Below are 23,955 nucleotides of genomic sequence, written 5' to 3' on the forward strand. Positions count from 1 at the left end.
GATTTACAACAGCTGTACTGATTTACTTTGCTAATTTCTTCGCAGTTTCAGAAGTTATCATGATTTAATATGAAATTCCTTACCTTACTGTTTTAGCATAGAATATTTCAAGGCTTATATGATAAAACATGTATGATATCATAATTTAGTACGACACATTTGTATGCACGTGCCGCCAATCGGTTCTCAATACTATACAGGTATAACTCCAATTATCATACATCACTATTCAAACCCGTCAAACATTGTACATCGTTGAATTAACTTGATAGATAAACAAATGTGTTCAATACATCATAGGTAAACAATACGTGTCACAGTTTGCAATGTATTCGCCAGTACAGAATGAGTAGAAGTTTTATTATTGTCAAAAGTGTTTTATTTAAAATTATATTACAAATAGAATATTTTAAAATCCAGGTTTTAAATTCTTAATATTAAATCATCCTTTATATTACCTTATGCCGTGAATTCTTCATAATCCTATTATAACAAATTGGTTTAAAGATAAAATTGAATAAAATTACTTTACAACCATTTATATTACTGTCTCATATAATAAAATGTGTGTTTTCTTTGAGTGTTTCTCATTTACTGCTTTACACACCGGATGTCAAACTATTTATGTAGGCAAATAATTTTGACTTATATCTTAAACAAACACTTATTCTATGTGATAGCTAATGTAACAAACAATAATAAAAAAAAATCTTAAAAATATCACATCTCACATGTTAACATATGCTTCAAGCGTTACAATCTAACAATTTTGTGTGATTAGTACAACCATACTTTAATTTCCTTAAAAGGGATGAAAGTCCACTATGATAGAATATATTGATTCAGGTAAACATATTTTTATACAAATCAATATTGACTGTCAAAAGTTGTTGTCCCGCAATAAAACGTTATATTGTATTTTATCCTTAAAAATATCCTAAATTTAATCTTCTTGTTTTTGGTTTGATTGAAACTCGAGATAGGACGATAATTTGTTATTTAATAAGGGAATTGTCAATTATTAATAGACTAGATAGATTCTTTCTTTTATTTTTATATTCGTATATAGCAAGTTAACAGCCCTAAAAGTAAACAATTTTATCCTTTAATCTTGCATACCCAATATTGCAATTATATTTTTAAATCAAAAAAGTCATACTACGGTCCTTATAGTAATGAGGCATTAAGGAGACTGAGCATTTTCTCATAATAGATTCAATATAAGCTTGGACTACTTTTAATAATTTAGCGAAGGCGGGGCTAAATTAACGAAGCATCTCTTCATTTTATTAGTTACCACTCTCCAGACATTAGCGTATTCCCGAGACGCTTTATTACGCTTAGCTGTTAAAAATGTATATAAGCTAGAGTGTAAGACTTACTGTGAATATTTCATTAAAAAGGACATAATTTGATTCACTATTTGTATATAGTGTGCTCCTATTTATTCATATTACTACTAAAATTAAAAAAAAAAATTATCAACCGAGCCTGAACAACTTTAGATCACTGATGCTTCAGAACAACGCTAGACCACACACAGCACAACAGACAGTAACCAAATCAGAATATTTTTAATTTGAATGTTTAAGATGTTCACCTTTCTCCCCAGACCTTGCTCTAATAGGAACCTTTTGTAAGGAAAAAAATTACACTCAAATGCAGCAGTCCAAAGCTGCTTAAAAGATTTTATTAATACCAGTCCAAAGGGGTTTTTTAATAAGGGAATAATGAAATATAATATGGTAAAAGTGCGTAAAATACAGCAATGTTACATACATTGATAAAAAAAATCTGTTATTCTTTAAAAAAATCGACTTTAGATTACTCCCTTAGAGAACACTAAATTCATATGTGAGTATATTGATATATTTTATTAATATTTGAATATAAATATTATAGAATATAAATTATTACTGACTTCTACTCCATGGTATATAGTTACGAAGCCACAGATATTACTCGAGGTTTTTATTATAAATAGAGTTTAATAAGTATATATTTCTTACAGCTCTGAAGTAGAACCAACTTTAATCCACAAACTTTATCCAGCGCATCAGAATCCACATTGAAGCAGATAATATTGATTAAGTACAGCTTGCCTTGCTTCAATATTATTAGCATCATGAACAATAAAGCCTCTTAATTTAAAAAGACTTGAAGCATTGCTTACACAATTAAACATTGAGAAAAAATAATATATACAAAAAAAATATCATAATTAAAAAGAAACAATAACTTTAAAACGAACGAATAACAACGTTTCCAAGGATTTATTAAAAACACATACCTATAATAGAATTAATACGATTGTTCTATAATAGCATTTATTGCAAGAAACAATGAATGAGAGTCATTGAAAACTCATGGCTGGTTGAATGCTCTGCACTGGATGCGCCAAAGGATACTCTGTATTGTTTTAATTGCGATTACAATTAAACGAGGTCTTATAGGATTTCAAGTTTTTATTAATCTTACTCAATTTTTATTATTCTTATGTAATCCAAATGTAATGATTTTTTTTTTTAAATGACGACATCTTTTCATTATTATAAAAAAAAGAATTGAGATAGTTTGGAAGTTGGAAAAACTATTTAAGAAACTGATGTAATTTGTTTCTCGTCATTTAGAGTAAAAGAATAACATTGACTAAATTAAATTCCCAATATTATTAGTGAATCCTTCAAACCATCGAATAGTTTTACGTGACATGTGAACAGAAAATAGACGTTAACGATGATTGAACGTTATAAAAGACTTGTCCAAAATATATAACTATTTCAGACTCAGTTGCGGGAGTAACCAAAAAGCTTAAAAATTATATTCTATGGACGTGATATTTTATATAGATTTTTTATATCCCTTTCATTACATTTCTTTCATTGTCAATAAATACCTTTTTGGGTATCTCAAAGAAATAAAAAGAGGAACACGTTTAGTAATTTTCAGGATGCTTTTAAAGAAGCTGCATAGTTACAATTTGTTGAATATTTTTTACGATAGTTATAGACAAATTTAAGAGAATAATCCCCCGTTTTCATATTGGCTAACTCATAAAATGTGAAACATGTTTGTGTAGGTATCTCACATTATATCCGCTGTTTATAATATAACTAATACAAATTATAGTGTAGTGATATACATAATATGTATATTCAATAGATTAGATATAAAATGCATCTGGGTACTTTAAACACCAAGTTCGTTCTCACGAAGAAAACGGAATTACCCTAAGTACGTTGGGGATATGTTGATGATCCTTTGGTAAAAGAACAAAAAAAATTTATAAATATAAAAGAAATCTTGGAAAACTCTGTCGAAGCATTCACTAACGTAACAAAGAACTTGTAAACTTATCCCAAAATTTAACTAGTCAATACTTTTTTGATTAAAAAATTATATTCATCTCCATAATGCTTCAATAACCTTTAACATAACTTAAGAGAAACTTAAAATAATTTTTTAAATGTAACAAATAGTGGTTAATGGTTACTCGGAATGAGATGGAAGTGGGACAGTATATACTTAGTAAATGGAAGGAGAATCGAATTTTTTCAGTTTCGTGTCTGCGCACCCTGAAAATTGATTATTATATTCCACAGATTGAAAAGAGATTCGAAGATTTTTAATATAAAAATAAATGAAAGGAAAAGAACTCAAATACTTCAATATTCAATTTTATTTTCTTGAAAATATACACACTTAGTGCTCAGAAAAATCGCTGTATATTAAAAATAAAATAAATTTATATTAAATTAAAACGTAACTTTTTTTAGATATTTATTAAAAGTTTCAAGTATCTGAGAAAAGTTTCAATAATTTAATTCAAAAACATTCAGGCTATCGCTATTATACACGCACAAATGTAATCTTCTACAATTACATTAATAACAATTAAACTAACTTTATTTTGACTGGCATCGGTTACGGAAGGGCCCCCGATACAACCAGCAGGTGCAGGGTCGCCCTGGACCCCATGCCACGGACAACACCTCAAAACAGACTAAGGCTGATGTAGGATTTAAGGTCAATGCACACATCAACATTCCAGAGGAGGAAAGGGTGGTAAAAAGGAAAAGGCAACCAGCTCTCTCATCCATCGGACGAAACGCAGCCATTTAAGACTATTTCACGCTGACCGTCTGTGGGAGGGTGGTACTTTCCCGGTTGATCCAGGTCATGTACGAGCTGCAGTTGAGCTGTAAGTTGACCACAGATAGGACAACCTCAGAGTTTTAATGCGTAGTTTTTCTTAGAACTAATTTGTCGTATTAGATGACATTATTTCACTAATTTATTCAAGAGACATGTTAAAACTCATGTCCAAAAAAAGGGTAATTCCTATCTGTCTTATGACTGTTTAGTTCCTGTATAAAATATTGAATAAAATATCATCATTCAAAAGAAAAAAGTAAAAATTTCAAAGATGGACAGATGTAAAAAGCACTATTTCTTGGGTTCATTTCAGGATCTGTATATATAAGCAGCAGTAACGGACGTGTTCTGTAATTTATAAAGAAGTAAGTAAAAAGGCTAATTTATTTAATCCAATGCATCTTCTTATTTCAGCTCTTTTGGCATGTAGCAAAACCCTTTTCACATTTTGAATGTATGCTTACGTAGTGAAAGAGACTTTCGCTTTAAATGAGGGTTGTAGATTACACATCTGTATTTGTAATTACAAGAGGAATTAAATTTTATACTGTGCTAGTAAATATTCATTTATACTTTAAAGTATTCAAATTATTTTTTTAATCTTTATTCTAATAAAAATTGTCCTTCTAAAATAGATGTATACAAATAATTAATATTAATAACCTCTCGTGTCTTATGATAAAATAAAATGAACAATTCATACATTTATGAGGATATTCAAATTTAAAATACTATTATATTTGTACAAATTGCATATCTTTATAGAGATACTCTTTCACGACATCATATACATACGTAATTAGAGCCTTTGGATAATTCATAGCATTTGTTATAAAAATATAATTTATTTAATTTATACAATTAATGATATATAAAGAGAAAATAGAAAAGAATAGACTATATTTATTGTACGTCGCTCATATAAAAAAATACAGAATGTCACAGAAGAAGATAGAGAAGTAGAAAAGGCAACCTTATCGCTTATGAGCGATAACTTCCAGGTAACTTTTTTTGGGTAAAAATTATATTCAAGACGAAAGTGGGTTAAGGTGTATTAAAAATTTAATTAAAAATGTATGCAATTCAAAAGCACATTTTTAAAACAAGGTATTTAAAACATACAAAGCTCCAAATATTTATGGTTGATATATAATTAACGGTGCCAAAGAGATTTCAAAGCGAGAAAATTTTCTCAATTTTAGTTATCGGTGAAAGTTTGTTACATATGTAGGTCAAGTCAGGTATTGAAAAGAACTAGTTACGTTTTCCAAGTCCCTGCGCAGGTCGATTGCAAGTAAATTTAAAATCAAAAAGGTTATAAGACTATAGGTAATAAATCGGAGGCCAAGAAGAGGTTGCAATTTTAACTTATAAATTATGCAGAAACAGAAGATGCTAGAAGTATTTCAGAAATAATCTAAATAATTAACTCAATTTCCGACAAAGGTAACGAGTACTTAAGGGCTCTTGGACCTTAGCATCTAACGTTTCGAATTACTTGTGCCTTGTTGAATTAACAAATATCTCTTAGACGTATTATGTAAGTATAAAAATGTTTTATTTTATTATTGTTCAATTTTCTGTGATTGTGGATTTTTCGTGACTTTGTGTTTATTTTCCTACAAAAAAAACTAGTCAAGATTATACTATATTATAAATTTAGTCTTCGTTATCACATGTCTGAGTTTGCGCTATTAGTTAGATTTCTTTTTTTATCAGTAACTTGGCTAACCATTTACATTTATAGTATAGATCGATTTTCGAACTTGAATTTTAAATCTCACAAAATTGACAAAAAGCAATGAGTTTTAAGTCGACAAAAGCTACGACTTTCATTAGTTTCAATGATTATGTTATTGTTGTCGTCTAAGTCTATATAATTCTTCTTAATATCCTGCTCGGGTTGACTACGGACCGATATGTTATTTTTATATTCCTTACATACATAGTTTGTTTACATTCCAAACTTAAGGCAAAGCTTGTATCAGATATCCTTCTGCAGTTCAGACATAGTTCAAATCACAACTTGAGTTAACATGTAGTTCAGTAAACCAGTAGTTAGTAAATACAAATACATCATTTTCAAATATTTATTATATAAAAGATGGAGGCTTGAAGTTTTATATATATGAAATTGCAAACTGGTACAAAGAATCTGAGGCATAATATTTTTTTAATTATACTCGCTTTTTATCAAGAGAGCTGATGGAGTGAGGGAAGAATATCTGAAATTTTTGGTGTAAATAAATATAGCCCTAAAGTGTTTCTGAGTACAGAATTTACCCGCACATTTCTTTATCATCAGATTCTTTATCTCTTTTAAATTTTGTTCAAATTATCAAAGAAATATAGCTATAATGTGATCTATTTTGTTGCAGAACAAATTCATATTGAAACTTGTATCAATTTCGACACAGCATACTACAATTCTCCTTGGAATTTTTTTCCATTTTTCTTTTACAGTTGATTGTTCAAATCATGTTTTTGTATTAATTGTCATTAAAATTTTAGTGTAACGGACTTCTGGGCATTAATCACATTTATTTGCAGCATAGTAGACACCATATTCATGTAAGCTTAAAAATATAAGCCGCTTTTTACCGCTCTTTTATCATTCACTGTAGTACAAAGATTTCAGAGGCAATTAATTCTCTAAAAGACTAAAAAAAATTGTTTCAATAAAAATCTCCTTAATTGTTTTGATTGTGATCCTAGATTTTATTCAAAATAATACTAACGAATTACACTTATTCCTAGTATTGTAACACAGGGGAACTAATATATTTTCTGTATTTTTGTCTGTGACATTGGATGAATAGTATCTATAGGAAAATATAAAATAATAATATATTACTAATTTTAATATTAAAACAATTGTTAAAACAGATTCGAATCGTTTCATCATTTATAGTGCTCTGAATATTGCCTGTCCATCCATCCAAATAAAACTGTATAAACTCCGCCGAGTCTGCTGTTTCCGTTCAACTGTTACATTGCATGTTAAATAACTTACATTAAATGTTACGATCCTCTGCGATTCAATTTATACGAAATTTGAGGTAAAAGATTTTATAAGTTTAAAACCACTATGCTTAACTCACAATAAATTTCCAAGCAATATATAGAAAGAAATTGTTATATTTTTTTTATTTTCACATCATTTTAATCATATTCTAAAGACGGTTGTTGCAAAATACCATTAATTATGCTGCTAATCTCAAAATATAACCGATAAAACACGAATTAAATACCAAGTTTATTGAAATAGAAGAATACTTACGTGTGCAGTGACGGGGTTCATCCGAGGCGTCACCGCAGTCGTTGCCTCCATCACAAAATCTGTTTATCGGGATACAACGTTTATTAAAACACTGATACTCTGATATTCTGCATTTGGTATCATTTAAATGTAGCACTGGCAGTGATTCCGGCTCTTGTAAAAATGTACCATCTTTTTGGTAAACGTTTCTGCCGTCAACAATATCACAGTCGGTGGATCTGATCAGAGTAAGTATTACAGCGATAAACATAATGCTGATGTTAATATCTGGAACAAAACAAAAACAATTTCAATTACATTGTGTAATAAAGTTTTCAATTATCCAGAAAAATCCACCGATATAACTGATCTAAAAATTTCACTCGCAAAGCAATCACAAGTTTTATTGTTAAGTTAAAAGCACTCCAAGTTAGATTGCTATTTTGCTGCAACGAAAAAAAGTGAATTAAGCAGAAATAACGTCAAGCTCTCCATTATACGTTTCTTTTTCTAAGATGCCTTAAAATTTATTTTGAAATAAAATAACAACTGTGAAAACAATATTATTTTTATATGTAATCGTTAACTACATTATTATCTTAACGTTAATATTATCCACAGAAGATATCTCCCTTAACGTAAAACAATATTAAGGTTAAAGCCTAATTAGTTATCGCTGTAATCCCCTGGACATGTCACAGTAGCAAATTGTCCACAAATTAGGTTACAAGACTTCACTTGAAGTTCTAACTAATTAAAGCATAACAGCCGCACTAAATTTAATAATTTATGAACAGGTTCATAATTAAAAATTATTTTTATTTAATCATTACTTTTTGATATCACTCTCAAAGAGCAGATTAATATTTTTTTTATATAACGACTATTTAATAAAACGGAGAGAAGTAATGAGAGCAAACAATCAATTTGCTTAAGAGTTGATTTGAAGGCGAGGTAAATTGATAGTTTATTTTGAGACGTTTGGCTTCAATTTGTATTATGTTTATACAACGCTATAACATTACCGTTGAGTTCGTACGTTGATACATTAATTGAAAGCAATGTTATAATTAAATTATAACTAAGAAATTCAAGAAAAAATTTGCTAATATTTGTTCTTCGTTACAAAAAGACATTCATTATTTTATACTTCGAATTTTATAACCCGTGGTAAGGAATGACATGTACTTCTAAGTTCACGCGAATGTACAAATGCCTCGTCGGTACATTTGCTCATGAACGCATGGAGGTATGTGTGTCAAATATTTATATAATGTTTATAATTTGTATTAAAATTTGCTTTTATGACAATTTTTTGATTTTTAATTGCAATCTATATATATATATGCATATATAAAAATTAAAAATGCATGCCTGTTATTGTAATTACATTAGCAATGGGAGTCACAATGTAGGTGATGCATGATTTAGCACTTTTAGATACTTTAAAAGACTTCACAGAGTATTTTATGGAACGATTCATAACTTCTTAAGGATACTTTATTTTATTATTTATTTTCTCTATTTTAGATATTAGATTAAGTAGGTATGAATGTATGCTAAGCAAAATAGTATATATGATAATCATATTTTCATTCGTTAATAGTTCGATTAAGTTAATTTATATAATTGTCTTCTCTTATACAAGCTTATTGTTTTGTACAACTGTTATTTACTTGAAGTTAACTGGTATATAAAGTTTTTAGCATTATGTCCGACTTTTTTTGATTTTTAATAAAAAATTGAGAAAAAATCAATTCATACCTGCAAAACTTTACGGTTTCATCTATTAGATACGCTTCTTGACATTACATTTAGCATTATTTTTGGATTGCTTGAAAACATAAAAATATGCGAATGAAAGGAAACATCCACACAAATGTAACATAAACACAACTCCAAATAGCAAAAATTGCGCAATATCCCAATTTTTCCACTACAAGTATTGGAATAAGTAAGTAGTGTGTAAGTAGGAATATATAAAAATTCTGAAAGCTTATTCAGAAAATTATAACTATCAAAACAAGAGTTGAAATCCAATATATAAAAATATGAGGAAAAGAAGTACCATTTACTCAAGCACAACTGTGAAAAAATAGACTAGATTTTACTATAAACCAAATGACAGATCACCCATTGTGGATTTTTTTCCAAGAAACAGAAAGTGCATTGTACCGTTTTTAAACTAAAACAGATAAAGTCGAAATCAATCCGTTATTCAATGCAGATAAGAACAAAAATTTAAAATATATAAATCACTTTAAAATTATGAATTGTGACTATTTATGTATGATCCAAAAAATATAAACAACTAGATTCAACATATATGTATATCCGTATTATCACATATATAACTCCCACACACCATAGATAAATGAATAAAAACTATCTTTTTAGAAAATTTTCAAAAGTGTTAAACAAAACAGCACACCAAAGCAAACAGAAACAACAAAATATATAACACTGTGTTTTCAACATAAAAGTTGTCGTTTATCTTAGCTGTGCTCATCAAGAAAGGAACTTTTTATTCCCTTCAGTCTTGAAAATAAAGTGATACGAACTTCCTAACCGTAATCAATCTTACTTTGATGTATTGAAACTAAAATTATAATTAAATACATTTAGTAAACAAGAGCTTTTGATAAGGAATATCATCGTGTTCCATATAAAGTGTACAATGGGTCCTTTATGACAATTTTCTACACATAACATATATAAATTGAGTAATTTTATATGTTACACTGGAATAAATTGTGACTATATCTTCTTACAAAATAAACGCTTTGATGAAAACGATACGTGAAACCAAAGTTTTAATAATTCAACTCCACTTGAGTTGTTATAAACGAACAGAAAAAACGATCATCAAAGGAATTACGCAGCGATAAATTCCCAGAAAATTTATTATATGAATAAAAATTTTACTTCATATATTTGCTTCTAAAAATTATATCAAGAAAAACTGAAGTGAACTAATCAAGTGAACATGGATACTATTCGTACTTTTCACTTATAGTATATATAAATAATGATAAAAAATGTAACACAGATAAAATTAAAGATGATGAAGAACTCTTTGAAGGATGTTATAAATGTATATGTGATATATATATAGTATGTGCTTCCATGCTAGTCACAACATCTAAATTTAAACTTTATTTGTGTTATTTACTATATACTTATAGTTATTTAAGTTATTACTGAGAGAACAGACTTTAATATCTGGTATACATACGGAAAAGTCAAAAAAATATTTTGCAAATTTAATGATTTCGGGTGGTACAGTGTCGACTATATTAATTTACGAAGAAACGTATAAAATATATTATTTATAGCTATCCAAAAAAAATAATTTAAAGAACTCAAACTTCTGCTTAGATATTTATTTGTCTTTACACGTAGAGTGATTGAAAGTTAATCAATGCAATTCAACAATATCGACTTTTATTAAAACAATTAATTTTCAATAAATTAAATTGAACTTTAGAAACTATAAATCAATATACTCGTATTATTTGATAGGTGGCTACTTCCATCGTTAAATATATGAAAAAAATATATATTATTAAAGGCCAGGTTCAACTGCTTTGTGTTCATCCATATTACATCATTATTCAATTCAGATTCAAAAGTTAAACGATTCCTGTTTAAGAATACTTTGGTTTAATATGGAGTGGCCATTAATTTACAAAATGATTAACATCCGACGTAAAGAGCACATCCATTTTGTCGTATACAGAAATCCGAAGTTAACAAGTATTGCAGTTTAGATGTTGTTTTAGTAGTCGTCATTTTATTTTAATAACTTAAAAAATTCTTAAATTATTTACAGAAATGTATTTCAAAGCTTTTTTTTTTTAAATCCTAACCTTTATTTTACATGCCGTTTCAATTTTATTGTAGAATGAACAATGCAACTGAGAATTTTCGTAGAGTTTATAAAATTCAATAGCTTAGAATAAAGATATTCGATGTAACAATGACAATAACAAAAAAATTTCACAACAGAGCACTCACGATTTCTATTCATTATTCTTCTAAAAAAAGTTTTTTATTAATCTGTATCCGTTTTTGTAGACATCTTCAACTAAGGATTAATTGACTTGCATTCCTAACAGAATATAAAAAATATACAGTAGGACATAATTTATCGACATTTTATATACTTTTAAATGTTATAAAACCGATAAAATTTTAACGACTCATTGAAACCGCGTCAACTCAGATAGTGCATTTCAACGCGGACTTGCATGTCGACCATAACACCTTTTGTAATATATTTGTTGCGCGTGACATTTTACATAACATCAAAATATAATTTTGAAGGAATCTGTATGTTTTCTATAAAAAAATTATCTATTTTGTGTAGCATTTAAAAGATTGTACATATGGAGAGGGTAATTGGGATCAATACTAGATAGTTAGTTAAAGATTGCGAACCAATATTCTTACACAATCGAGTGCTGGCAGGTTGACCTCGTTTCTATTGGATCCAATATAACATTGGGTATTAGTTTATTATAACTAGGTGGGGTTTTCAGTTTGACCCATTTATTTTTAAATTTTATCGCTCCTGTAATTTAATGTATATTCATATAATTTTAGTTTTAATATAACAGCTTTGACATATTTATTGAACAGTGTTTATATTTAAAATGAGAAAAGTATACCCACTGCTATGAAAATATAATAATATTATGTATCGCTACTACTTGTGTGAAGAGTTTGAACTTTTGTGACTGGAACGATCAATTGCTATTAATTTTAAATTTATATTTCATTATTGTACATACTGAATATTGTTGGATTAGTTAGCGTTTTGTTGTAAGGCCCATTTATTAAAAATATTATTAGACAAAAATATCACGAACTATAAACCTGTTCTCTTTTTTATTTATAAAAATTAGAAATCAGATTATCGTTTCGGGAAATCAAAACTTTTGTATACGTTCCATATTTTCTATTGATATAAGACATTATAGTTCTTGAAATAACATACAATCGTATCATCAAAATGTCTATACATGGCCTCTTATATAGGAATCCGTTTATTTTAATTTATATTATTTAAAATAATCCAGAATATATCCTCATGTTAAATAACATTATGTACATCTTATCTCTTGCTTTATTTTCCTTTCAAACTATATTTTATATTTTAACAAGTATTTATTATCTATAATATAGGTATAGGATTCATAGGTAATATATGTAGGTAGGCAGCAGTTATACCACAGAAGTTGGTTAACATTGCGGTGTCCATATTAAACGCTCCGGTCAACCAAAACAGAACGAAATTTGAATAATCAGACCTCCAAATACCATGCGGTTACTGAATAACAAACATTCTAAACTTTCCAAACAAAACAACAGACTACAAAGCTCGGGATTTAAAACAGCAATTAAAACAGAAAATATTATCATTATTAGCCCCAAACAAATGTACTATAAATATAACACTCTTAGATTTAAAATATTTGCGACTTTCGTGTATTTTAAGAATTGTTCAAAGGCAGTCCAATTCCAATATACTTATCATTTTAATAAAATATTCATTAAATATAACACCTCAGGGTTTTACAAATTTAATAAATTGATAGAAAAACATTTAGGTGTGAACCAGAAGATTCCTGATACCACACAAGCTATGGAATGAGATTGCTATCCTAGCATCGGGGCCAACATGTAGTCTTAGGTATAGGTTATAAGTTTTAATATGTAATTTTTATTACAATATACATATACGTAAGTTTCGTAGTTTTCCTGGAACCTCCGGTTGCCACCCTATATAGTTGCCGTTCTAATATTTATTTAATAATACTTTTACACCATTTAAACATTAGAATATGTTTATCTACATGAAAAGACAATAAAAATATAAACACTATACCTACATAGTGAAATGTTCTGCTAGAAAATGATCAATTTACGATGGTAGCTGTCAATCTAAAAACATGAAATGAAGAGTAGCATCCAACTAGGCATGTTTACCGAAGCATTCGATTGGTTGAAAGATTGAATTTGATATGAATGTACCTAACCACTTTAATTTTCGAATATATATATTTTTAATTTTTCCTTCTAGTATTACATTAAAAAGAATTATGTTTTTTTTTCGAAAACTAATCAAAATTAGCATAACATAATTAAATCTTCCAAATGATTAATTTCATCAAACGAGGTTTGTAATATTAGTTTGTACGCTTTAAAGTTTCGTCACAAAAAATAATCAAAAGCAGATCCAATAGGATTCAAACACGGTTTAGACTGCTTTTATTTATCTTAATCTTTTTTCTTACTATAGCGAATCTAACTTCTATAGAAATTTTAACAGTGCCTTAAAATTATGATTTCTTAATAGTTCGTATTAAGAAACAGTGGAAGCAAGATTCAAGCAAGAAAATGTTTATCAAAGATATATCATTGGAGTGTCTCTTACATTGTGATCGTCGGCCGTAAGATTTGAGATCTGACATTGTCATGAGGTCATAGCCATCCATCACGGTTTGCAATTAGCTCTAATATAGATATATCATAACTGTGTGGCTAGATCTTCGACGGCTGTGTTATACAACTAACTTCTAGGTAACCAAATATTCTACAGTATCTTTTGTCTTATTCAACTTAACCTTGGAACAGATATTATCCAGTGTTTCTGAAATCAACCTAGCTATTATCCTTATTTACTATGTAACATTTATTTGTCATCAATACTTTATTTAACCTTTTTGTTATATTTCACAGAACGCTTACCTAATGGGTATTCCTCGGTGTGGTTAAAGTAATTTATGGTTAATGATGTCTAAGATTTTCGCGAGTATTCTACATGCTGAAAAATGACCGAGACGTCGGGATTATGTTGTTTTTAAAATAATAAAATTCGCGTAGTAAATCCGAAAAATATTAGTTTTATTTCAATTTATATTTAGTTTCAATTTCTTGAACTTCTTCACTTTTACAGTAATTTTCGATTGAATTAAATCTAATTATTAAATGTACAAAAATATTTTGTTAACGCTAACGTGTTTTGTGATGGATTTATTGCCACGTTGACCCTTAATTATTAATTCCCAACTTTGGTTTCCGGTCATCCTCACGGTTTGTTTTTAGGTCAAAATTACAAAAATATTTTTTTAACTAAAAACGTAGCGTGTTTTCCTTTATATTGGATTCCACGCCCACTATAAAACAGTTTCACAGTGAACTCGTGTTTGCGAATAACGTGATAAGTTTTCCACTTAGTAAATGGATAGTAGTGTAAACAAATGCATTGCCTTATTTGTTTTCTAAATTAACATGACAAAATTAATTTTTGTTTACATTTTAGAGTATCTATTATTTGATTATTTGAGCTGAAACTGACCAGTTCAACAATACGCCAATTTATAATGGAAATACCTAATAACTAGAAGTCATTTAAATAGCCTTGTGATTAACATTACTTCATAGAATGGTTGGTCATCGCTACGAAGTATGAAGAAAGAAATTGTATTATTTTTCGCATTGAGTTAGTACCTTTAAGAATCTTTTTTAATTTTCTACTTATTTTCCAATTGTGGTAATGGCCTATGGACACATGCACCTTTAAAAGTAAAGGGTTGTGGTTGTTAGACAAAAGGGATTCAAGTAGAAAAAGCAGAATTCTATTAAAGTAGGAAAAAAACAAGAACCTGAGCATTTCAGAGATATGTCACGCATATGTGACTTTGATTCCATATCATAAATTTTATAGTTATGGATAATATAAGAACAGTATAAAATGTTTGTTTCCATGAAAATCACAAGAAATAATAGAAATAAAACGTGCATTTTCCAGTTACTAGTAGACTATTAACAGTTTACAGAACATTGATCTTCAGTTTTTCTTATTCCTTATTTATTTATTATTATTATTATTACCTTACGGCAACAAAAATCGTATATTTTATTTTTAAAATTAATCTTTGTAATATTTATCTCAATTTTATATTTCTTTCTATTTCTCGAGTTGTCGTCAACCTTTTACAAGTCCTGATATTTTGAAGGGCGCAACACAAAGACTATATCTAAATGTTTCAAAACTTTTGTTTCAAAACCGATTACAAAATTATCTCTTTCTCTTTGTAACAGTAGGTCTTAAAATATCACTTGAATTTTTTTTTTAATATTTTTGAGTGGCTAATTCGTTTAAATACTATATAAATAGTATCTATTTATTGTCAACACATTGACAAAATTTTCTTTTTTTTATTTTGGTGATATCATAACCAATTTGTAGGCAAACATTTATTAGAATTTTTTGGTTCTTACTTTTTTGGTGGAAAATATAAAATATAATAGATTATAAATAACTCAATTGTGTATATAGTTTTACAACTACACTTACATTCAAAATCAAGGACTTGTATATAAACTTTGAAGAGCTCTTGGCCCTTATCTCTTTATTCCGGTCTTATTTCAAAGTCTATTCCAAGCTTATGCTCTTAAGTAAGTCCTGATTTTACTAATCTTTATGTGCTAAATAGTTTTGTAAATGTTAAGGACAGGATTATAACATACCCTAGTACTTTATGAGCTAAGCCTAACAATGGAACTTACATTTTTTCGGATTTATAAAACGATTGTGAAGAAGAAACTATATTATTTTAATGAAAATAAGTGTAATTATTATTGTTATAACTAGAACCAACTTAAATAAAAATTTAATTACACGAGGAATTCGTAGTTTCCATAACTGTAGTAACCAATTTCGTTTTCTATATACGAATTCAATGTTTTTATTGTAATAAATTTTAAGTAGGACTTAAAAATAAATGAGTTGAATTTAATAGAAGTCAGAATAGCATCGTTAGCCGACCCGTAGCATGTGCTGATAATAATCCTGTTATAAAACACTTTTATGGCACTGTCCCATCTTTACGGCCGTATGCTGCGGAAAGCTGAGATAATATTTCCGAAATAATAGTTCTCTGAATAAACGGAAATCTCTAGAAACATTGTTTGCTTGCACTTTTAGATCAATCACGATTTATATGTTTTTTGATATAAGTTATATGTCTAGAAATAATAAGATTTCCGTAATAAGATATTATTGTATATCCTATTTCAAATTGATATATTAAAAACAAATTAAAACGTCAGCAGAAAATTTTTTATGTTACCAAATATAAGCTTGACTATAATGTAGTGAAATAAAAACAAGATTCTATACAATTCGATCTAAAACTATTCTACGAATATAGTAATGTACAAAATTATCTTTAAAACTAGTGTCTTGCGAGACCATTAATATAACTCATCCGTTTCGTTTGTGTAAATAACAACCATATTTCCGGGAATTTCCTCATAATTAAACTACCCCTCTCTTCGATATTCCGTAATTATAATTGAGCTCTTTTCATAAAATCTCCATTCCACATTTATCATACTTATTTGAGACAAACATTCGTTATAATATTATCCACATACATGTATTTGTATGTGAAATTAATCATTATTTAGTTATTCGTTAATATTGTTAATAAATTACACAACAAATGAGGAAAATAAAATTTGTAATTAATCTTCAGCAGTTTATTGTAACATTAATGACTTTTTTCGCGTAGTCTACAATATGTTATCATGTATCTGGCAAATGCGAATATTTTACATGAACCTGTCAAATCACCGCCAATGAATTGAATTCACATGTTTTAATTATTTAACACATTCATAGTTGATCGTGCCAAAACACAATGGCTCTCATCACATTTCACTTAAAAGCATTAAACTCCTCCGCCGCGGCGTTACTTCATGAATATGAAACGTTCTGCTTTATAATTTACGTCATGGCTCATATCATTTATGAAAGTTTCAGGGTAGATTACACCCGAACAATATCTCGTGTTCTTATATATTAACAAATTGTCTCAGATGTTTTGTTTGCCCTTAGTCTTGTCGCAATGACGAAGGTTAACAAAAGGTACTTTATGTTTCTGAAATGTATTATATGTGACTTTATTTATAAATAATTTTACTTATTCCATGTTTGTTATGTTTTATTTTGGTTAATAATTTTTGTTTATATACATCGTTCATATTAATCTTATTGGTAAACAAAGAATATCATTGGACTAGTCACAGAATAAATTAATTTCATGAATTTTATGAAATATATGAACTCAAGTATCGTGAATGTATTTGTCTACGAAAACGCAAACTTAAACTCTTTAGACAGGGGTCAAAAGTGGTGAGGGTTTTTTAACCTGGAAGAGGTTAGAAACCCAGACGCTGTTAGTTGATGCCCTTATCTCCCTGAAACATTCAAAGAAATATCGATTCAACTCTTGTTGGCTCATAACAACAGAAAATAGAGATGTCTGGTTCTTTTTTATATTTTTTTAAAACTTCAGCCGTTTTTGGAGTAAAATTATTTACTTAAATTTTTACTTCTCTACTTTTGACTAAATAACATTATAAGTAGAAAAGTATTCTGTTGTTCGTGATTTTTGAAATATAACGTGATTAATCAAATTAATTGGATTTTATAACAAAATCAAATACACATAAAACTAGCATATTTTCTTTAACATACTTATCGGTATGGAAATATTTTCAATAATATTGTTGCTAGTGACTTATCGTCAACATTTAGTTACTACGGAAAGTCATATGGATTACGTAAGAAGGTTACGTCAGTGCTATGACAGGAAGAAAATTACATGTTATTAATTGATTAGATTCTACTCTTTTACTTATGATAGAAATGAATAACTTTATAATGTATATCTTAAAAGATAAGAAATTAATTTTCATTATTAACAAAAATCCTCCGATTTAACTCTCGTTAAATATATATTATATTTTAAATAAGGCTCAGCTCTCATATCTTTTGTTTTTATTAATAAATGTTCATATTCAATATCGTATAGATTCTGAAGTTTTATTTATAGATTGTGAATTGTTAATAACCTGAAACATGTTGTTTTTATATTGAGATTCAAACTTTAAATGTAGTACTGAACAAATATTTTTGTCTAAGTAATAAGGGTAACAAGCTTTATTAAATACTCCAAGAAATATTAAACTTTTGAAGGATACGGGGTATGTATATCTCTATAACACAAGTGGGCTTCCTTCGGTAAAGTGGACGCGGACAAATTGCTGAGTGAGCTATAAATTTTCATTTGATAGGCGTAAAATATATTTTCCTTACTCAAGGTATTAAAAAGAGTTTTGTATTAAGAAAAATTTAAACATATTATTTTACATCACGAAAAATCCTATAAGTTTCTAATAAATAGCGTCAGTAAAATGTGCCAGAGTCTAGGAACTACAATTTGAAGTGCAATTTAAATAATTTTCCCCCGGAGACTACACCGGATTTCACTAATCTGTTAGTACAGGCCGTTTATTAGTTATGCAACGTTATGGAATTGTATTACTTTAGTTTTATTTGTTTGTTTAAATTCACTCTGTATTTCTTTCATAAGTGATATAATTTAACCATATTCTTCTTACCAAATATCTCACTTGTGTAATACGTTAAAAACAGTTTTCAGAAAATTTTAAGAAAAAATTCCGAATATCATACTGTATTACCCGTCTATGACATCTGGTCTTTAGAATAAAAAGTACCTCTTGATATGTTTCAACAAGTACCCATTAAAACTTTTTAGTTTTATTACTCAAACTCCGCCTATGATCCCATTGCGGGGTACTATCGGACTCGTGACTCAAGTACGTTGGTATAAAACTATTTAATTTATATCTACAATCTTACTAACATTGCTGAGATTAAAAATAACGCAAAGACCAACGGAGTTTTGTTTTTTATATAAATATTTCTCTGGAGCCACTCAAAATTTTCGATAAACTTGATTGAATCAAGAAAACGCAAATATATTTTGAATAAATTGTGACAGGAGCAGATAAAATACATTTTTCAAGTCCATACACGTGAAGAATAATTTGTTTCATTTAATTAAATGCGAAATTGGTTGCTAGCTTTAAATTTTAATTAAATATAGGACCTACAATTGATGGCTTTTAAATATGGGCATTAGATCTTTTTCTGTCTATAAAGACGTTCGTTGGAGAGAGTAATTTAATTATACCATCTTTTAGTATAAAGCTATTGTTTTGTAATCTGTAGAGATTAGATACAGGTGCATTGTATGATAATTTCAATGTAGTAATTCTGAACATTTGCTATTCTTAAACTTTGCTTCTTTATACGATTCTTACAAAAACAGTATCTAAGAAAAATGTTATGCCTGACTTCTATTAAATCCAATCGAAGATCTTTAGAAACAAAAGTTGTTACTCGATTTTATAAAAAAATATATTTTTGAAAGCATCTCTTTGCATGCTAACTTTTAAAGGTAAATTATAAAAATAAAATATAAAAAAACAGTCTCATTCCACTAAATATTGTGGCATAAACTAAAAATAAAAACCAAGAATTAAAAAGGTTGTCCCAAGTGAAATCCTATTTCTTTGCTTGATTACCTTATTTAGACTGAAATATTACATCTTTGCGAAAATCATATTGTAGCGTGCAAAATTTTAATACATTTCAAATGAAAAGGCTTCTACAATACAACCATTTATCAATCAAAACAACGTAAGATAAAACAACGACTTTCGTTTTCCGACCGACTGGGATGAAACAGATTGTCTTTAAATTGTCTTTTTACACTTGACTATAAATTGGAATTGCACATAAAATCTAAACAGTGTTTTTGCCTTATTTATTCGGCCTTTGGAAAACGACAAGCTTATTTGAATGGATTCAGCTAAATTCCTTGCTAGAAGTATTTTTAACGTATGTTGTACAAATTACGCAACCTAGAATTTGACACGAAGTGGCATCGGCGATATTTAGATTTAATCTGATAGCTGAAAAACAATTATATATGATGAACTTTATGATATCTTTAGATTTTTTGTATTACAAAATTATATATATCTATAAAATATTATAAAAGTTATCCAAATTTATATCTAATTTATTTGCAGAAAAATATACGTAAAGAAACAAAGAAGATTAGTTATTTTCGACATCCCCAAGGAGCACTTCTTCACACGGGAATATGGCTATAGATGACAGAGAAATCTTTTTCGACTTATTTACGTCTGAAAACATAAAGATTTGATTTCTTGAATACGAAAATAGTAAGGAATGATCTGATGTTATAGTCTGAGATGTAATATTCTTTTTAATTCATAATATTTACTAAAATAACCACGTAAAAAGATATATATTTCTGGTGACAAAACCAAAAGGAAATTACTGATCCGCTTAATGAATCCGCCATATTGTATTGACACATTTCTATAAAGATCTTAAAACGTCATACATGTATATAAAATATTAGTTTTTATTTTCTTTTTGCGACCTTTTCAAATTCAAGTCTTAAATTTATTTATATTGTCGTTTGATGTTATCTCCAAAATACTAAAATAATTTCTGTCGAATAATATATTTGGAGGAAGATCCACGAACTGAGAAATTTGTTTAATTAACTTTGAACATGAAAAAAGGTATGTAGTATAATATAATAGCTTGATTGTCTATACCAAATGGTGAAAATCAGAATGGTTTCGAAGAAACTGGTTCATTTATTTGCGAGGTCTAGATTTCTTGTAACTTTATAAAATGAAGATTAATTTACTAGAAAAGAGAGAAACCACATTCATGCTAAGTATATCAAGTTACTATGAAACAAATAAAAATATACTTTAGTAGATAATTTTTAAGTTATTCTTTTCGTTATCAAAAAATAAATTTTGTAGAAAACCAAGTAAATTATACGATGCTATTGATTCTTTTAGATATTATTTACAGTAATTTTGAAGGTTTTAAATTTTCGTCCAAAAATTTTAATATTTTTTATAAAGGGAACTGAATATGGGTCAGAGCCATAATCCGTAGATTTACCTTTAATCCGGCAGCCCACGTAAATACTACCAATTTTAATCCGTACTAAAGGGCATATAACGAATTTTCAATATAAATCAAGGGGCAGATACAACTTTTTCATTTTTATTTATATGTCATATTAAAAAATTAAATAAAGAAAAAGATTTAATTGAATTCTTATAGCTAAAGAGACTTACAATAATCTTCTTCGCCTTAACAAGATATTAAGTGTAGTCTACTTACCTCGTAAAGTCTTCATTGTCACCGACCTAACCAATAGAAGGTCACAACTTGTTAAAATCTTGCATAGTAATTTCTTTCATACAACTAAGTGTAATTTAATTTGTATTATATTTATATTAAGTTAAAGTCATCATTTTATCTTTCAATTTACTCTTATTTCATATTTTATTATATTAAATGACTTTGATGCTATGAAACATTTCACACTCCGTTTTATGTTATTTTTAATGTCACTAATATAATGGCTGTTAGCTAAATTCAAGAGACGGTGCAATTGAAAACAAGGTTTGAGCGCTAGCGCGGGAAAATGTGTCAAGGTCATGCAGGCACCACAATAACGACTAAGGTGCCGACCACTGAAACTACCCTAGCTCATCCTTCACTTATATTCTTATGGTTGTAAGTCGTTTTTGTTATATTTCTAGACCCTACTTTAGAAACGTCACTATTAATAATAAATCTAACAATAACACTGTAACACTTTCGAAACCGCGCGATATTTAAATTTGTTACATCTATGACGCGGCGTCACTTTCAAACTATTCCATTTTTAAATTTTGACATCTCTCGTGATATGCAACCTCGTTGGACGCAACATCCCTCTTTCGTGTCGTGAGAGGACTGGAAATGTCGCTAGAGGCCGCTAGCGACGGAATTGGCGCAATTTTAACGCATGCGCAGTAAAATTGCGAACCGGCGGGACTCGTTGTGACCCAATGCCCGTCGCTTGATAGAAAAATCGAGGACGTAAAGTGACGTCAAGCGTTTGTATCGCTAATACAATATGGGTTAATCGAACGAAACAAAACACCTAAAGCCAACATAATCACGCTGTAGTGTCAACAAGAGCGGTTTATTTGTAACTTACGTGTGTAAAAGCTTACCCTTTGTTTTACTATCGATAGCACTGACAATTATAAAAACAATGAGGTAAATTATGCTCCTATCTCATTTTATTATTTCGATAAGGAAAAATTAAAAACACTTTTTGAAAACAAATATGATGCGGAATTGTTTTTAAGATCTCATCGACCATAATTAGGGGGCTTGAAAAAATGCCCCTCCTTTAACTCCTAAAATGGCGATGTTTATAAGATGTCTTTGTTACTGGTCAATTTTTTTTTATAATTTTATTCTGCTACAATATAAAGCAGAATATTCAGATACAATAAACAATATTTTTATTTTTTTAATGAAATAAAGATTTTGCAATTTTTGTTACTATATCTCAACAACAAATTTAGGGCGTGGGTTAATCCTTATTATAATTAAAATTATTTCTTTTCTTTAATAATATAAACACATAATTATATTATTACACTTCTCAATTTAATTTAACTCGGGTTATATGTAAACGTAATTTTGTATACAAATGTTGATGATTTTGATGATAGAGCAATATTATTATGATAAACTCAATTGTTGGCAAATGTTGCTGATTTAGCGAAAGAGCGGCTTATATTCTCTCCCTATATATTATATATAGAGTACAGAGTACTGTATTATTATGTTAAACATATTCATGTTAATGGATCACATTGAACCAACTTAATGTCAAGTTATCGTTCCTAAACGTTTTCAAAATTTATAACCTTTAGTGTATTTTCTTGAACATAGTTCTATGTCTTGGGTAGCTGATTTTGAAGTCCGCAAATAATCTAAGGGAAATAATAAAGAGAACGAGTCTAACACATTTCTTCGTAATTAGTTTTTAAATAGATTAAGCCAAATATACGGAACATTTATTCATCTCGAATAAAATATTGTGACTCTATAAAAAAAGACAAACAGCAGTGATGAAAATATAATTAGACAATCAATTATACAAGAGTTGCTTTTACAATTATTATTAATCTACTGTAAGAATGATCATTTAATTTCTTTTTCACCGGCCAAGTTTATTTTTATAGTGGTCTTAAATATACCGTGACATTTTTATAAACTGAATGATTGCGATTTTAATTTTTCAGGCGTTTCACCAATTTAAATGTAACGATATTTTGTAATGCCGCTAAATGTTAACAGTTTATATATTCGATGCTGTATATTTTCTTTTATAATATTGAATTGAATTTTAGTAATAAAAAAAAAAACATTTAAAAATTCTTCAAATCTGTTAACATATTTCTCCTCATACGAGACTCAAATCTCCTCTCAGTAACCTGTGGTTTCATTATGTTACGGCATAAAAATTGTTCCTATTCATTATGAATTAGAAATTAAATGTATTTGTAGAAAAAAAAATTGAATTCTTCCGCCTATAAAGATTACAGCATTCCAAGAATGCTCTAAAAGAAAGTCCTAGTTTGTTTTAAAAGATTCAACGTAACTTATTGCGTTTATAGAAATCTGTGATGCTGAAGCAAAATTTTATCTCACGTTCTGAACACAAACTACAGGAAATACTGGCATTCTG

At 28.4% G+C, this 23,955-nt stretch overlaps 1 protein-coding gene across 1 annotated transcript in view; it reads right to left on the reverse strand.

Annotated features, from left to right (window-relative positions):
* Nucleotides 1–22,146, reverse strand: part of LOC116767211 (uncharacterized) — a 65,449-nt gene extending 43,303 nt beyond the window's left edge. The window contains exons 1-2 of the mRNA XM_032657431.2: nt 21,540–22,146; nt 7,436–7,702 (exon numbers count right to left, since the gene is read on the reverse strand). Of these exons, the coding sequence (XP_032513322.2) occupies nt 7,436–7,702; nt 21,540–21,555 (283 nt within the window). The 5' untranslated portion in view covers nt 21,556–22,146. The remainder of the gene's footprint in view (nt 1–7,435; nt 7,703–21,539) is intronic.
* Nucleotides 22,147–23,955: the final 1,809 nt, after the last annotated feature.

Source organism: Danaus plexippus (assembly GCF_018135715.1).
Source record: "Danaus plexippus chromosome 9 unlocalized genomic scaffold, MEX_DaPlex mxdp_26, whole genome shotgun sequence".
NCBI lineage: Eukaryota > Metazoa > Arthropoda > Insecta > Lepidoptera > Nymphalidae > Danaus > Danaus plexippus.